The sequence below is a fragment of the Gorilla gorilla genome, chromosome 4 (genome assembly GCF_029281585.2).
Source record: "Gorilla gorilla gorilla isolate KB3781 chromosome 4, NHGRI_mGorGor1-v2.1_pri, whole genome shotgun sequence".
Classification (NCBI taxonomy): Eukaryota; Metazoa; Chordata; class Mammalia; order Primates; family Hominidae; genus Gorilla; species Gorilla gorilla.
The window spans coordinates 155,671,679-155,690,600 of NC_073228.2; the positions used below are offsets into that span (position 1 = coordinate 155,671,679).

General features: G+C 41.3%; 1 protein-coding gene across 2 annotated transcripts in view; it reads right to left on the bottom strand.

Moving 5' to 3' along the window:
• Positions 1 to 226: 226 nt before the first annotated feature.
• GLRA1 (glycine receptor alpha 1) overlaps positions 227 to 18,922 on the bottom strand; it is a 108,583-nt gene continuing 89,887 nt past the window's right edge. Inside the window, exons 8-9 of one of the 2 annotated variants that reach the window (XM_004042856.5) lie at positions 6,669 to 6,815; positions 227 to 701 (exon numbers count right to left, since the gene is read on the bottom strand). In XM_004042856.5, the coding sequence (XP_004042904.1) occupies positions 411 to 701; positions 6,669 to 6,815 (438 nt within the window). In that variant the 3' untranslated portion in view covers positions 227 to 410. Of the gene's footprint in view, positions 726 to 6,668; positions 6,816 to 18,922 lie in introns of both variants that reach the window. The other variant, XM_004042857.5, reaches the window with a different exon arrangement.

An 18,922-nucleotide genomic window follows, 5' to 3' on the forward strand; every position in this document is an offset into this window, starting at 1 on the left:
TTAATATTAAGCATGAATATATATCATATATTACATTGCTTTCTTTCTGCTCTGGGGCAGACTGCGCTCTCATTCCAAACAGGAAAACTGCACAGCCCATGGACTGAGATTTTTGAAAGCTGTTATTTCCCCAATCCCCCACCCCCTGCCCTTACCCCCTCCCTTCCTCCCAGCCCTCAGTTCCTATATTAGAAAAGTCCCTCCTGACCCCCCGCCCACAGCCCATCCGAGGTTAAATAGTGCCACATTGTAAAATTCATGCATCACTGCATTTTGCTATTGCACATATTGCAGAGAGAGTTGTGTAAGTGTGCCCCCTCCCTCTCTTCCCCTTCTCTTCCTTAGTCTCTCAGATTCCTGTGCTATTCCCACGTTCCCCTCTCCCAGCCTCCCCCAACCTTTCAGACCCTTCACTGGTTGTGGACGTCCTCTCTACGGACAATCTTGTAGATGATCCAGTAGAACATGTTGAAAATCAGGAAGGCCATGGGGAAGCCAATGCGGGATATTTTGTCGATCTTCTTGGCCCTCTGAATGAAGAGTTTTCGCATCTCCTCTGGGGACTTAGATGGTGCAGGAGGGGGGTTGGTGGTGTTACTGTTGTTGGCGCCCTTGACTGAGATGCCGTCCTTGGCCTGTAGACAGGCTGGGCCCATCCCATAGGCAGAGAAGTTAAAGCGGCCTTCTCCAGCTTCATCCTCCTGGAATAGATTCAACATGGGGCTCTACTTAAAATAAGACAGGGGCTAGGCACCCTCCCTGCAAGGCACTCCCTTGGGGGCCAGGCCATGCCTATCTGGTTCTCCCTGCTTTCCAGACTGCATCACTCTAGGTTTCTGGAGGCTTTTTGGCTGGCTGGGGAGTTCTGCCTTATAGAGGGGCGCCACTTGCCTGCTGAAACAGATGCAAAACAGGGGATAGGAATGTGGTTTAGAGTCTGGAGACCTGTGTTCAAGTCCCAGCTGTATCAGTTGCTGGTTGTATGACCATAGGCAGGTAATTTCCTTCTGTGAGTCTCGGGGATTTTTATTTCATTTTTTCTTCTACCTGGGGGATAAGATTCTCCCCACTACTCCACAAGTTTCTTTTGACCATCAGAGGTTATAATTGAGAACATATTCAAGGTTGTACTGGGTTTTAGTTAGAAATTCAGAGGACAATTTGGACAGATCCCCTGCTTTGCCTCTGTTGCTTCCTTGCCCTCTTCCCCATCCCATTCCCCAGTTAATAGCTCCCAGGAGTGGGTGGTAAGGGGGATGGCTATGGGCCAGGATGGAGCAGGAGCTCTGGGCCTCACTTCCGTTCTACAAGCCAGGGAAGCCACAGCTTCTTCCTGCCTCTACGTTCCCACATCCCTGGCAGTTGTAACTTCAGACAGACCTCTGGATTTTTACTAAGTTTTCATTCAAGACCCTTCATCATTTGGCTCCAACTTACCTTTCCAGGCTTTCCTTCTCCCCCACCAGATACTTTGCAGCCCTCCAGGTTTGTACATTTTCTCTTGTGCCTTCTCACGTCCCTTCCTTATGCTCACTACCAAAATGCCTGCTGCTCTGATCCTTCTAGTTCATCTCTTTCCCAGGTCATGGTGGTCTTGCCCTGGTCTGAATCATGGAGGCACTATTGTCTGCTCTCCTCATGTCCAGCTTTGTTATCTTTGCATGTGAGCTCTGAGGAGGAATTGAGAGTCTAATGTTTTGGTCTCAACTGAGCTGTTGATTCAATGTTGGCATTGGGAAGTTTTATCAGCTCACATTGCCCACCTAGATAATGCTTTCAGGAAAGAAACACCGTCTTCTGCTTGTTCCTGTGCAGGACCGGGCCAACAGAGAACAAGAAACTCAGTATAGGATTCACTGGTGCCTCTCCATCTCTCCTGTAGGATAGGCCACCTTCTGGTTTGTTTGTTTTGTTTTATCTTGTTTGTAGAGATGGGGATCTCGCTATGTTGCCCAGCCTGGTCTTCAACTCCTGGCCTCAAGAGATCCTCCTGCCTCAGCTTCGCAAAGTTCTGGGATTACAGGTGTGAGCCACTGTGTCCAGCCCACCATTGCAACAGCCTCCAATCTGCCCCCACCACCCAACCCATCTGAGTCGTTATAACACAGATCTTGGTCATCTTTTGCTTAGAACCTTTTAATAGGCTGCCACTGACTTCAGGTTAATTAAAATCCTGAACATGATAAACAAGGCCTTAGAACCTGGACCCTGCCTGCTTTTGCGGTCTCATCTTGTGCCATTTCTATCTGGTGTTCTATGCTTTAGTCACTGAAGTATTTCCTTATATTTGAAAATGTCATGGCTCTTTTCTTGAACTCTGGGCCTTTGTGCAAGTTGTTCTCCCTGCCTAGAACACACTCTGAACCCCATCTCTTGTCTCCAACTCCTCTTTCACCTAGTTCTTCCTCAGAAGCCTTCTCTGAGCTCCCAAGTATAGGCTAGCCATTCCTGCTGTGTGCTCCATAAGCTCTCTGTACATATCTCCATCTTTTTTTAAAGCTCTTATCACATTGTATGGTAATTTCTTGATTAGCGTCTGTCTCTTACTAGATTATAAGCTCCATGCAAAGTCTGTCATGTTCACTGCACTCTCAACACTGAACATATGAACATAGTCCCTGGTTCATAAGCTCAAAACTTGGTATATGTTTGTTGAACAAATGTTTACTTGTATATCTTCACCAGCTTTAGTGTCCCTTTTTTTGTTGTTGTTTGTTTAAATGGAGTTGTATTTTTAGCACCAGAAGGGTTTGAGACATATGGTAAACGCTCAAGAAATCCTTGGAAAATGAATGAATCTTGTCCAACATCTTCATTGCAAAAGTGAGGAGGAAGAGGATGTGCTACCTACAGTGCCTGGCAAACAGGTGCTCAGTAAGTACTTGTCTATGAATAGGGCAACAGTAGAAGATTCAATGCCAGGGCCAAGGAGAGGAGTTGGGGAGAGCCAGCCAAATTGCTGGACCTAGTACTTAGAAGGGGGTCTAAGTCTGACTCTGTTGCATTTCAATGAAAATCTCCCCTTGCTGGAGCTGGGGTGTTTTATTTTTATTTTTATTTTTTATTTTAAACTGGGACCTAGTTACGTAGGGGGAGGCACCAAATTAACTTTTTATGCTGCTTTGGGTGAATTATTCTTTGCCTTTCTCATCTGTTAAACATGGGAGTAGGAGGAGTAGAGGTTTGGATTGAAGGCCCCATCTAGCTAGAGGATTATCAATTTCATATTGTGTCTGGGAGAAAAATTCCCTAGGAATGACTGGTAAAAGGCTTGCTATTCTTATTGGAACCAGCAGGTGGCAGGAAATGCATGCCCAACTGCATCTGGAGCTGCTTAGAGCTGGAGCAGGGGAAATCTGGTAGTGTACTCTGGAGCTCAGGGAAGTTGCTAGTAGTATGCCTGCTGAGTCTGGCGCTCACAGATATGGTTTCCTAATAATTTGCCTAAGGAGGCCGGCCAGAGAATTCGAGAACCAGATGCTTTCTGCACAACAAATGAGGCAACATGGGAAGATGGTGGGAGTTGGGAAAGCTGTCCAAGATCACAGGCTCTGAGAAATTCAGGCATGTAGCTAGTTCCTCTCCACTCACCATCTGGGACTTAAAATCCCTTCTGCAAACTTCCTCTTAAAGAGAGTTTCTGCAGAAGAAGCTTGTACACCTCTAGTGTACAAATCACTTCCAGAGCGGCTTACTCTAAGGAAACTATTCTTTATGGTGAGCTCACTTCTGCATCATTGTAATTTCTGACATTTGGGCCAACTTAAGAGCCCTTATGAATGAGATTACGTTAATTCAAATGCATAGAAGGAGGCAGGCAGGAGAGATGTGAGTGGTAAAGTGAGTTGGGGCTGAAAAATATCCCTGGTTAGAAGGGATGGTATTAACTGGAAAATGCATTCCCTACCTAAAGGCAGTTCCAGTGCACCAATACCTTATGGGAAGCACATTCAGTGTGGCTGGATGCTGTGATTTTTTTTCTAGTGAAGCCAGAAGTGTGGTTTTTAAATGCTGACCCCTTAAGTCCAGATTTTAAAAACACTCCAGGCCAAAGTAAAGATATTTGCACACCAAATCTGGCCTTCTGGCTACTAGTTTTTGACCTTCACCATGGGATGAGGCTTAGTTTTTATTTAAGATCTAATAAATGCAGGACGATTTTTATCTGCTTCAGGATGGACACACTGATGAACAGATAAGAACTCGTGGTATGGTTAATGTTTGGAGAGGAACCTCGGGTCTTTTAGCACCTCTCCTGCCTTTGCCATCAGTGCCTCATGATACCAGTGACTTGGCCTTGCTATTGTGGGTCTCTCTCATCAGTTGCATGGAAGGAGTGGATAGGGTGATTGCTGAGGTATCTTCAAAGGAGGGAACAGAGCAGGAGAATCTGATCAAATCTAGCTAGTGGCCTTATTCACACTTTATCTGGCCAGAGATAGTGTTTGTTTTCTTCTAGTGTGTCAAACTGGTACATACTTGGGGAGCGTAGAAGCAGCCTTTGAAAGTACCGTAGGCCCACCATAGTACATATCTTCAGGAGGCTCCATTCCCATTTTAGTCCATACAAACAGCATCTACTGGAGCTGTGCAGTGCCCAATCAAAGGGGCTGGTGCTAGTAAAATATCTTGGACATGATCTTTTCAAATTAGTGTTTTTAACAAATGTCTCTAGCAGATGAAATTACAAAAAGCAGCTAGTGTATAGGGAAAATGGAAAAATAAAATCCTAGAGATACTTATGTTTGGTCAGTTTCTTTCTTTCTTTCTTTTTTTTTTTTTTTTTTGAGACAAAGTCACTATGTTGCCCACATTGGTCTGGAACTCCTGGGCTAAAGCAATCCTCTCACGTCAGTCTTCCTAGTAGTTGGGATTATAGGCACAAGCCATCATGCCAGTTGCTTAAATAGACTTTTTTTTTTTTTTTTTTTTTAAAGCATCAGAGGCTAGGTATTAAATGGACAATATAGACTAACTAAAACTAGGGGTCATTTAAGAAGTTCTATCTGGCTTGCTGAACCCAAGACAATTTCCTCCTTCAATGTAGTTTAGTAGGATGGTGATATCTTAATTCCCATGGACATCTTCTGTCTTGGAACGTCGGCCTCCTCCCTGTGGTAAACTGCCAGAAGTTAATTGAATCAGATTGCTGATGTTTAAGAAACATACTGATGGAAATGTGTGTGTATATGTAATCATTTTAATCCTTGGCACTTGTGGGGCAGGAACAAAACTTAAAGCTACTTTGGCATCCCCTGATTTAATTCTCACCAGAATTTCCTTTTATACGCATTTTGCACATGAAGAACCTGGGCCCAAGTAGGCTAGCTCGAAGTCTCATACTAAAGAAAACTAAAGAGTCAGGGTCCTTTGTCACAGCACATTGCGCCTGGGCAGACAACTATTTTGTTTTGTTTTATTTTATTTTTGAGCTTTACTGATTAATAGACAACGATTTTAAATAGGTCAGTCTAAAGCTTGTAGGACCTGGCATATTGCAGGTATGCACTGTGACCTGCAACAGTATGACAGGTCATAATGTGTGGGTCCCTGGTTGCCCTAATCTGTCAGTGGAAAAACTTCAGACTCTGTGTCTGAAGGCTTCTTCTTTATTGCTTTTAATGGCAAAAACTGCAATTATTTTTGCACCAACCAATCGTTTGTTTATCCCTTTGTTCATTTGTTTAACAAATACTTATTGCATGCTCACTATATGTTAGGCATTGTGTTAGGCACCAGGGATATAGCACAGAGCAAAACCAAACATGGTCTCTGCCTTTATGGAGCTTGCGATTTGGTGGAAGAGATCAGCTTTAAAAAAATCACATCATTGAATTTATGCTTTTAAATCAGGATACATTTTTAGAAGTTTAGAAATTAAGTTCAAGTAGAACATGGCATTTGCTAGGACACACAGTGCACTGGAAGAGCAGTACAGGGAAAGAGAACAAGATATTTAAAATCCTGTGTGTATGTTTGAAGAACTAAGAAAAAAAGCTAGGGTGGTTGGATCTTCTGGGGAACTAGTTATGGACCCACGATATGCAGCAGTTTGCTCCAGCAGGCTGCATGCTCCCCATTGGCATTCTTTGGTCAGTGCACAACCTCGTGAACAGAGGTTGGTAACTTCTCAGAGGTGCCCTGTCAAATATTCTTTTATTCAATCCTTCATATGGAGAGAGAACCCACTCTGGCGGAGATCTTGCTTGTTGCTTCTTTCCTGGAGGCAGGAAGCAAAGGCCTGAACCTGGGCATTCTACGTTAAGATCTCACCTTTTGTGGTGCAATTGTCTTCTGGAATCAAGCCTATTAAAACAATGCAGGCTTGCAGAAAAAAGCCAGTGGACACCTCCCAGTCTTTTGGGTTTATAGTTAGTTATTTTCTTGACCCCATCAGCTTTTAGTTAATTAGTTGCACCTTTAGGTATAACTTGATAATTTCTGTAGTGTTACTGTTACGATTCGAAGAGTGACTGCCTATAGACCCAACTAGGGCATTATTTATGGGAGGGAAAGCTGAGACCTCTAGGTCTTTAATTCCTATTTCTAACCTGCCTTGCACATTGAGAAGGATGGACCATTGAAACAAATAACACAAGACAAGACTGCTTAGAACTCTTTTGTTTACTACCAGCTGTCCCTCCTTAGGCAGTGATCCAAAGGCCTACCTTGTGATGTCTCCGCTTCCTCCTGAATCGGAGCAGCTCCTTATGTTGCCGAGACACAAAGTTAACGGCAGCATATTCTAATAGGGCTGAGAACACAAAGAGCAGGCAAACTGCCATCCAAATGTCAATGGCTTTCACATAGGACACCTAGAGTGGGGGTGGAGGAGAAACAGGGAGGTGAAAGCAGGGGAATGTAAAACATTAAGCATGGCGGAATATTTTCTGCTCTTCGGTAATTCCCCACATCACCCACTGCTGTCTGCTTCTCAGCTGGGATATTAGGGTGGAGGTATAGAGGAAAACAGAAAAGAAATGCATCAGACAGACTAGAAAGAATATTGGGGGTAAATAGATTATGGTACCTATGACAGTACTGAAGAGAGGACAGTGGTATATTTAGCATTATCACTTAGAACAGAATGCTGTCTTTCATTTAAGGGTGATTGGAACAAACTGTTGTAGTGAGCATTAAAAGTGAATGGAGGATGTCAGCAAAAATGACATCGTAAGGACCTGAAAATTCCTCCAAAAAATTAATGAGAACACTGGAAAAAATTGTCAATGCCAACTTTTCAGAACTCCACTAATTACCAAAGGCTTATATCAGTCCTCTGAACATTTATTCAAGAAAATCAGCTGAATCTTAATAAGAACAGCAAGCTTTGTGGCAGTGTTTAAAAGTGTTATTGAGATATAATTCACATACCATACAGTTCACACATTTAAAGTGTATAGTTTAATGATTTTTAGAATATTCACACATATGTGCAACCATCATCATCAGTCAATTTTAGAACATTTTCATTACCTCAAAAAGAAATGTTACCTTTTAGCTGTCACCTCTCTATTCCCCCAGCCATAAGCAACCACTAATCCATATTTTATATGAATGAAATAATGCAATATGTGGCTTTTTATGATTGGCCTCTTTCACTTAGCATATTTTCAAGGTTCATTCACATTGTAACATGTATCAGTATTTCATTCCTTTTTATGGCTGAATAATACCCTGTTTTATGGATATACAACATTTTCTTTATCCATTAATCAGGTAATGGATATTTAAGTTTTCTACCTTTTAGCTACTGTGAGTAATGCTGCTATAAACAACCATGTACAAGTTTCTGCACGGACATGTATTTTCATTTCCCTTGGAGCTTTGTGGTGTTTTGCCCTATTCCTGTCATAATCTATCCAGCTCCATAGTAGCCTTGAAAACCAACAGCTGTCTGGAAGCCGCTGGATGGAGCAGAACACAGTTGGAGCTTCTTCAGTGCCTCATTCCCAGAGAGTTATCATCATTTGATATATCTCATGGTTCCCTCAAAGATGCCACTCACAAGTCTGTCTTTGACCTGATTTGAAGTTGGCCCCATGTGAACAACCTTTTTCTTTGAGGGCATTTTTCAAAAGCAATCAATAGTAATTGCCACCTGAGGCAGTTGGGGCAAAATAATAGGTTAATCAAAAAGCTGAAAAAGAAAAGCTGGGCAATGAGTTGTTTATAGGGGGCTTTGGAAAGCTGTGACATATTCTTGGGAAACTGTGTGCAAGCTTAGAGCTGTGTGAATTCCCGGGAAGACTTGAGATGGCTCTAGGCTCTCACCTTTGGCTAACCTTGATAGTCTGAGCAAGCAGGAAGTGGAGCCTGAGTCAAAGTTGTAAACTGCCTCACAGAATGTTTAAGGTAGAGAGCCCCTTGGCAAAGGCTAGGAGACTTATAGGTTCCAGGCATTTAGGAAACCTTTGTCTGATTTTTAGCTGACTACCAACCTGAGCAGAGACTTCAGTAGTCCCACAAAACAAATAATACGAACTTTACGGAATTAGTTCAGAAAAGTTACTGAATAGCAACAGCAACAAATCCTGAAGAGAGGGGAGAATTTGATTTTCAAAGTTGCCACATTATATTATTAAAATGTCCAAACTTGGCTGGCAAGATGGCCAAATAGGAACAGCTCCGGTCTGCAGCTCCCAGCAAGATCAATGCAGAAGGCGAGTGATTTCTGCATTTCTAACTGAGGTACCCAGCTCATCTCACTGGAACTGGTTAGACAGTGGGTGCAGCCCACAGAAGGTGAGCTGAAGCAGAGTGGGGTGTCACCTCACCCAGGAAGCACAAGGGGTCGGGGATCTCCCTCCCCTGGCCAAGGGAAGCCCTGAGGGGCTGTGTCATGAGGGATGGTGCACTCTGGCCCCAGATACTACTCTTTTCCCAGTGTCTTTGCAACCTGCAGAAAAGGAGATTCCCTCGGGTGCCTATGCCACCAGGGTCCTGGTTTTCAAGCACAAAACTGGGCAGCCGTTTGGACAGACACTGAGCTAGCTGCAGGAGTTTTCTTTTTTCATACCCCAGTGGCACCTGGAACCCCAGCAAGACAGAACCATTCACTCCCCTGGAAAGGGGGCTGAAGCCAGGGAGCCAAGTGATTTAGCTCAGCAGATCCCATCCCCACGGAGCCCAGCAAGCTAAGATCCACTGGCTTGAAATTCTCGCTGCCAGCACAGCAGTCTGAAGTTGACCTGGAACACTTGAGCTTGGTGGGGGGAGGAGTGTCCACCATTACTGAGGTTTGAGTAGGCGGTTTCCCCCTCACAGTGTAAACAAAGCTGCCAGGAAGTTCGAACTGGGTGGAACACACCACAGCTCAGCAAAGCCTCTGTAGCCAGGCTGTGTCTCTAGATTCCTCCTCTCTGGGCAGAGCATCTCTGAAAGAAAAGGAGCAGCTCCAGTCAGGGGCTTATAGATAAAACTACCAACTCCCTGGGACAAAGCACCTGGGGGAAGGGACAGCTGTGGGAGCAGCTTCAGCAGACTTAAACGTTCCTGCCTGCCAGCTCTGAAGAGAGCAGTGGATCTCCCAGCACAGCACTCGAGCTCTGCTAAGGGACAGACTGCCTCAAGTGGGTCCCTGACCCCTGTGCCTCCTGATGGAGAGACACCTCCCTACAGGAGTGGAAAGACAACTCATACAGGAGAGCTCTGGCTGGCACCTGGCAGGTGCCCCTCTGGGATGAAGCTTCCAGAGGAAGGAACAAGTAGCAATCTTTGCTGTTCTACAGTCTCCACTGGTGATAACTAGGCACACAGGGTCTGGAGTGGACCTCCAGCAAACTCCAGCAGACCTGCAGCTGAGGGGCCTGACTGTTAGAAGGAAAACTAACAAACAGAAAGGAATAGCATCAAAATCAACAAAAAGGACATCCACATAGAAATCCCATTTGAAGGTCACAAGCATCAAAGGCCAAAGGTAGATAAATCCACGAAGAAGAGGAAAAGCCAGCACAAAAAGGCTGAAAATTTCAAAAACCAGAATGCCTTTTCTCCTCCAAAGGATCACAACTCCTTGCCAGCAAGGGAACAAAACTGGACAGAGAATGAGTTCAACAAATTGACAGAAGTAGGCTTCAGAAGGTGGGGAATAACAAACTCCTCCAAGCTAAAGGAGCATGTTCCTAATCCAAGGCAAGGAAGCTAAGAACCTTGAAAAGAGTTTAGAGGAATTGCTAACTAGAATAACAAGCTTAGAGAAGAATATGAATGACTTGATGGAGCTGAAAAACACAGCACAAGAACTTCGTGAAGCATACACAAGTATCAATAGCTGAATCGATCAAGGGGAATAAAGGATATCAGAGATTGAAGATCAATTTAGTGAAATAAAGCATGAAGACAAGATTAGAGAAAAAAATGAAAAGGAACAAACAAAGCCTCCAAGAAATACAGTACTCTGTGAAAAGACCAAACCTACATTCAACTGGTGTACCTGAAAGTGACGGGGAGAATGGAACCAAGTTGGAAAACACTCTTCGGGGTATTATCCAGGAGAACTTCCCCAACCTAGCAAGACAGGCCAATATTCAAATTCGGGAAATACAGAGAACACCACAAAGATACTCCTCGAGAAGACCAATGGTAAGACACATAATTGTCAGATTCACAAAGGTTGAAATGAAGGAAAAAATGTTAGGGGCAGCCAGAGGGAAAGGTCGGATTACCCAGAAAGGGAAGCCCATCAGACTAACAGCGGATCTCTCGGCAGAAACCCTACAAGCCAGAAGAGACTGGGGGCCAATATTCAACAATCTTAAAGAAAAGAATTTTCAACCCAGAATTTCATATCCAGCCAAACTAAGCTTTATAAGCAAAGGAAAAACAAAATCCTTTACAGACAAGCAAATGCTGAGAGATTTAGTCTCCACCAGGCCTGTCTCACAAGAACTCCTGAAGGAAGCACTAAACATGGAAAGGAACAACCGGTACCAGCCACTGCAAAAACATGCCAAATTGTAAAGACCATTGACACTATGAAGAAACCACATCAACTAATGGGCAAAATAACCAGCTAGCATCATAATGATAGGATCAAATTCACACATAACAATATTAATCTTAAATGTAAACAGGCAAAATGCCCCAGTTAAAAGACACAGACTGGCAAATTGGATAAAGAATCAAGACTCATCAGTGTGCTGTATTCAGAAGACCAATCTCACGTGCAAAGACACATATAGGCTCAAAATAAAGGGATGGAGGGATATATATATATTTTTCTTTTGAGACAGAGTTTTGCTCTTGTTGCCCCCCAGGGTGGAGTACAATGGCACGATCTCAGCTCGCCACATCCTCCGCCTCCTGGGTTCAAGCGATTCTCCTGCCTCAGCCTCCTGAGTAGCTGGGATTACAGGCATGTGCCACCATGCTTGGCTAATTTTGTATTTTTAGTAGAGATAGGGTTTCTTCATGTTGGTCAGGCTGGTCTTGAACTCCTGACCTCAGGCTATCCACCTGCCTTGGCCTCCCAGCATGCCGGGATTATAGGCATGAGCAATCGTGTCTGGCAGGATGGAGGGATATTTACCAAGGAAATGGAAAGCAAAAAAAAAAAAAAAAAAAAAAAAAAAGCAGGGGTTGCAATCCTAGTTTCTGATAAAACAGACTTTAAACCAACAAAGATCAAAAAAGACGAAGAAGGGCATTACATAATGGTAAAGAGATCAATGCAACAAGAAGAGCTAACTATCCTAAATATATATGCACCCCATATACACCCAGATTCATAAGGCAAGTTCTTAGAGACCTACAAAGAGACTTAGACTCTCACACGATAATAGTGGGAGACTTTAACACCCCACTGAAAATAATATTAGATCAACGAGACAAAAAATTAACGAGGATATTCAGGATGTGAACTCAGCTCTGGACCAAGCAGACCTAATAGAAATCTACAGAACTCTCCACCCAAAATCGACAAAATATACCTTCTTCTCAGCAACACATCACACTTATTCTAAAATTGACCACATAATTGGAAGTAAAACGTTCCTCAGCAAATGCAAAAGAATGGAAATCATAACAAACAGTCTCTCAGACCACAGCACAATCAAATTGGAACTCAGGATTAAGAAACTCACTCAAAACCATACAACTCCATGAAAACTAAACAACCTGCTCCTGAATAACTACTGGGTAAATAACGAAATTAAGGCAGAAATAAATAATTTCTTTGAAACCAATGATAACAAAGACACAACATACCAGAATCTCTGGGACACATCTAAAGCAGTGTTTAGAGGAAAATTTATAGCACTATATGCCCACAGGAGAAAGCAGGAAAGATCTAAAATTGACACCCTACCATCAGAATTAAAAGAAATAGAAAAGCAAGAGCAAACAAATTCAAAAGCTAGCAGAAGACAAGAAATAACTAAAATCAGAGCAGAACTGAAGGAGATAGAAACATGAAAAACCCTTCAAAAAATCAGTGAATCCAGGGGCTGGTTTGTTGAAGATTAACAAAATATATAGACCACTAGCCAGCCTAATAAAGAAAAGAGGCTGGGCGTGGTGTCTCATGCCTGTAATCCCAGCACTTTGGGAGGCCAAGGTGGGTGGATCATGAGGTCAAGAGATCAAGACCATCCTGGCTAACACGATGAAACCCCGTCTCTACTAAAAAATACAAAAAATTAGCCGGGCGTGGTGGCAGGCGCCTGTAGTCCCAGCTACTTGGGAGGCTGAGGCAGGAGAATAGCGTGAACCCGAGACATGGAGCTTGCAGTGAGCCAAGATTGCGCCACTGCACTCCAGCCTGGGCAACAGAGCGAGACAACATCTCAAAAAAAAAAAAAAAAAAAAAAGAATGAAATAGACACAATAAAAATGATAAAGGGGATATCACCACCGATCCCACAGAAATACAATCTACCATCAGAGAATACTACAAACACCTCTACGCAAATAAACTAGAAAATCTAGAAGAAATGGTTAAATTCCTCGACGCATACACCCTCCCAAGACTAACCCAGGAAGAAGTTGAATCCTGGAAAAGATCAATAACAAGTCTGAAATTGAGACAGTAATTAATAACCTACCAACCAAAAAAAGCCCAGGACCAGAAGGATTCACAGCCAAATTCTACAAGAGGTACAAAGAGGAGCTGGTACCATTCATTCTGAAACCATTCCAAACAATAGAAAAAGAGGGACTCCTCCCTAACTCATTTTATGAGGCCGGCATCATCCTGATACCAAAACTCATTTTATAAGGCCAACATCATCCTGATACCAAAACCTGGCAGAGACACAACAAAAAAAGAGAATTTCAGACCAATATCCTTGATGAACATCAATTCGAAAATCCTCAATAAATTACTGGCAAACTGAATCCAGCAGCACATCAAAAAGCTTATCCATGACCATCAGTTCAGCTTCATCCCTGGGATTCAAGGCTGGTTCAACATATGCAAATCAATAGACATAATCCATCATAAAGACAGAACCAATGCAAAAAACCCATGATTATCTCAATAGATGCAGAAAAGGCCTTCGATAAAATTCAACACCCCTTCATGCTAAAAACTCTCAATAAACTGGGTATTGATGGAATGTATCTCAAAATAATAAGAGCTATTTATGACAAACCTGCAGCCAGTATCATATAGAATGAGCAAAAGCTGGACGCATTCCCTTTGAAAGCCAGCACAAGACAAGGATTCCCTCTCTCACCACTCCTATTCAACATAGTATTGGAAGTGCTGGCCAGGGCAATCAGGCAAGAGAAAGAAATAAAAGGTATTTAAATAGGAAGAGAGGAAGTCAAATTATATCTGTTTGCAGATGACATGATTGTATATTTAGAAAACCCCATTGTCTCAGCCCAAAATCTCTTTAAGCTGATAAGCAACTTTAGCAAAGTCTCAGGGTACAAAATCAATGTGCAAAAATCACAAGTATTCCTATACAACAATAATAGACAAACAGAGACCCAAATAATGAGTGAACTCCCATTCACAACTGCTGCAAAGAGAATAAAATACCTAGGAATACAGCTTACAAGGGATGTGAAGGACCTCTTCAAGGAGAACTACAAACCACTGCTCAAGGAAATAAGAGAGGACACAAACAAATGGAAGAACATTCCATGCTCATGGATAGGAAGAATTAATATTGTGAAAATGGCCATACTTCCCAAAGTAATTTATAGATTCAGTGCTATCCCCATCAAGCTACCATTGACTTTCTTCACAGAATTAGAAAAAACTACCTCAAATTTCACATGTAACCAAAAAAGAGCCCACATAACCAAGACAATCCTAAGCCAAGAGGACAAAGCTGGAGGCATCACACTACCCAACTTCAAGCTATACTACAAGGCTACAGTAACCAAAACATCATGGTACTGGTACCAAAACTGATATATAGACCAACGGAACAGAACAGAGGCCTCAGAAATAACGCCACATAACTATAACCATCTGATCTTGACAAAAACAAGCAATGGGGAAAGGATTCCCTATTCAATAAATGGTGTTGGGAAACTGTCTAGCCATAAGCAGAAAACTGAAACTGCACCCCTTCCTTACACCTTATACAAAAATTAAGATGGATTGAGGACTTAAATGTAAGACCTAAAACCATAAAATCCCTAGAAGAAAACCTAGGCAATACCATTCAGGACATAGGCCCGAACAAAGACTTCATGACTAAAACACCAAAAGCAATGGCAACAAAAGCCAAAATTGACAAATGGGATCTAATTAAACTAAAGAGCTTCTGCACAGCAAAAAACAACAACAACAAAAACAAAAAACTATCATCAGAGTGAACAGGCAACATACAGAATGGGAGAAAATTTTTGCAATCTATCCGTCTGACAAAGGGCTAATATTCAGAATCTATAAAGAACTTAAATTTATAAGAAAAACAACCCCATCAAAAAGTGGGCAAAGGATATGAACAGACACTTCTCAAAAGAAGACATTTATGCAGTCAACAAACATATGAAAACAAGCTCATCATCACTGGTCATTAGAGAAATGCAAATAAAAACCACAATGAGATACCATGTCATGCCAGTTAGAATGGCCATCATTAAAAAGTTAGGAAATAACAGATGCTGGAGAGGATGTGGAGAAATAGGAATGCTTTTACACTGTTGGTGAGAATATAAATTAGTTCAACCATTGTGGAAGACAGTGTGGCAATTCCTGAAGGATCTAGAACTAGAAATATAATTTGACCCAGCAATCCCAATACTGGGTATATACCCAAAGGATTATAAATCATTCTACTATAAAGACACATGCACACGTATGTTTATTGCAGCACTGTTCACAATAGCAAAGCCTTGGAACCAACCCAAATGGCCATCAATGATAGACTGGATAAAGAAAATGTGTCACATATACAGTATGGAATACTATGCAGCCATAAAAAAGGATGAGTTCATGTCCTTTGTGGGGACATGGATGAAACTGGAAACCATTATTCTCGGCAAACTAATACAAGAACAGAAAACCAAATACTGCATGTTCTCACTCATAAATGGGAGTTCAACAATGAGAATACATGGACACAGGGCAGGGAACATCACACACCAGGGCCTATTGGGTGGTAGGGGGCTAGGGGAGGGATAGCATTAGGAGAAATACCTAACGTAGATGATGGGTTGATGGGTGCAGCAAACCACCATGACGTGTGTATACCTATGTAACAAACCTGCATGTTCTGCACATGTATCCCAGAACTTAAATAAAATGTCCAATTTTAACAAAAATTCTAAGACATGCAAAGAAAGAGGAAAGTATGCCTCATACATAGGGAGAAAAGTAGTCAAAAGAAGCTGTCCCTGAGGAAGCCCAGATGCTGGACTTAATAGACAAAGACTTTAAATCAGTTATTTTAAGTATGTTCAACAAACTAGAGGAAACTATGTCTAAACAACTAAAGGAAAATATGAGAGCAGTGTCTCACCAAATATAGCATATTAATAAAGAGAAATGATAGCCTGTAATCCCAGCACTTTGGGAGGCTGAGGCAGGTAGATCACCTCAGGTCAGGAGTTTGAGACCAGCCTGGCCAACATGGTGAAACCTCGTCTCTACTAAAAATAGAAAAAATTAGCCAGGTGTGGTGGTGTGTGCCTGTAATCCCAGCTACTCGGGAGGCTAAGATTGGAGAATCGCTTGAACACAGGAGGCAGAGGTTGTAGTGAGCCAAGATCGTATCACCGCACTCTAGCCTGGGCAACAGAGTGAGAGTCCCTCTCAAAAAAAGAAATGATAAAGAAGAACCAAATAGAAATTCTGGAGTTGAAAAGTAAAATAACTGAAATGAAAACTTCACTAGATGGAATCAACAGTAGATTTAAGAAGACAGAAGAATCAGGAAACTTAAAGAAGAATCAGTGAATTTTAGATTATATGGTCTGAGGAACAGAATGAAGGAAAATAAACAGCCCCAGAAACCTGTGGGAAACCATGTAATGCACCAACATAGTGTTTAATAGGAATCTGCAGTGGAGACAGAAAGAATATTTAAAAAAATAGTGCCTGAAAACTTATCAAATTTGATTAAAAATAGTTATCTATACATCTAAGAGGCACAGGGAACTCCAAGTAAGATAAAGAGATCCACACCTAGACACATCCTAATCAAAATGTCAGAAGACAAAGTCAGAATCTTTTTTTTTTCAGATGGAGTCTTGCTCTGTTGCCCAGGCTAGAGTGCAGTGGCTAGATCTCTGCTACTGCAACCTCCACCTCCCAGGTTCAAGAAATTCTCCTGCAAAGGCAGAATCTTAAAACAGCAAAAGAGAAGCAACTCCTTTTGTACAAGGGATTCTTGATAAGATTAACAGTTGTATTCTCATTAACACCATCGGGTACAGAAGATAGTGGGATAACATTTTCAAAGTGCTGAAAGGAAAAGACTGCCAATTTTTCTCAAGAATTCTGTATCCCTTAAAAATGAAAAATACATTTTTAGGTAAACAAAAGCTGAGAGACTTCCACTAGCAGATCTGTCCTACAAGAAATACTAAAGGACGCCCTTTAGGCTGAAATAAAAGGATGCTAGACAATAACTCAAATTCATATGAAGAAATAAGGAGTATTAGTAAAGGTAACTGCATAGGTAAATATTCAAGACAATATAAAAAATGCAGTTTTTTGTTTATAACTTTTTTCTCCTATCTGATTTAAAGGACAGTTGAGTAAATCAATGATTGTAAACCTGTGTTAATCAACATATAATGAAGATGTAATTTGTATGATAATAGCAGTGCAAAGGAAGGGGGAGGTAATTGAGATATATATAGGAGCAAAGTTTTTTGCGTACTGTTTGTTATGAACTGAATATTTGTGTGCCCCTAGAATTTGTGTTGAAGTCCTTACCCCCATTATGACTGTATTTGGAGACAGGGCCTATGAGGAAGTGATGAGGTTAGACTTAGGGTTAGGGTTAGGGTTAGATCTTAGAGGTGAGATCTTTAGGGTGAGATCTTACAGGTGGGGCCTTAATTCAATAGGATTTAGGGAAGAAGATATACCAGAACTCTTTCTCTACCATGTTAGGACAAAGCAAGAAAGTGGTCATCTGCCAACCTGAAAAAGAACCTTCACCAGCAACTGAATTAGCTGCCACCTTGATTTTGGACTTCCCAGGTTTCAGAACTATGAAAAATAAATTTTTATTGTTTAAACCACCAAATCTGTGGCATTTCTTTTAGCAGTCCAAGTAAACTAAGACACTGTTGTAATTAAGTTAGTATTAATAATCTGAATTAGATGTTTCTAAAATAAGATGAAATTGTAATCCTCAGGGCAATCATGAAAAAAATAACTGGAAAAAAATAGTAAAAGAAATGACCAGGGAATTAAGATGACACACTAGAAAATACTGTTGTTTTTTTTGTTTTGTTTTGTTTTGTTTTTGATAGTGTCTTGCTTTGTCACCCAGGCTGGAGTGCAGTGTTGCCAGCATGGCTCACTGCAGCCTCAATCTCCAAGGTTCAAGCAGTCCTCCCACCTCAGCCTCCCAAGTAGCTAGGACTACAGCTGTATGCCATTCCATCCAGCTAATTTTTTAAAAGTATTTTTTGTAAAGATGGGGTTTCACCATGTTGCTCAGGCTGGTCTTGGACTACTGAGCTCAAGCAACCTACCTGCCTCAGCCTCCCAAAGTGCTGGAATTACAGGCACGAGCAACTGCATTCACAAAAATACATATTTAATGCAAAAAGGCAGTAACGGAGGAACAAAGACACAAAAAAGATAAGATATATATAGAAAACAGCACAATGGCAGATGTAAATTATACGAAATTGCATTTTTTATTACATTAAATTAAGTGGAAATAGACTAAACAAACTAATTGAAAGTTAGAGATTGTCAGACTGGATTAAAAAATAAAATGCAAATACATACTGTCTATAAAAGATACACTTTAGATTCAAAGACACAACTAGGATAAAAGTAGAAGAATGGAAAAAACATACCATGTAAACAGTAACCAAAAGAGGCCTTTAGGTGATTATACCAACATCAGAAAAAAAAACCCACAAACAAACCAGTCTTTAAGAAAAAAATATTGTTAATAAGAGATGAAGAGCATTTGATAATAAATGAGTCAATCCATCAAGAAATATAACAATTATAAACATCTATGCATCTAACAACAGAGCCCCAAAATATATGAAGCAAAACTGCCTGAATTGAAGCAATAAATAGATAATTCAACAATAATACTTGGCGTCTTCAAAACCCTGCTTTTTATAATGAATAGAATAATTAGAAGATTGCCAAGGAAATGAAAAATGTAAATGACACTGTAAACCAACTAGACCTAAAGAACACCTATAGAACACTCCACCCAATAACAGAAGAATGTACATTCTTCTGAAGTGCACCATGGAGTATTTTCAGAATAAACCATACTATTATGCATAAAACAAGTCTCAAACTTAAAATAGT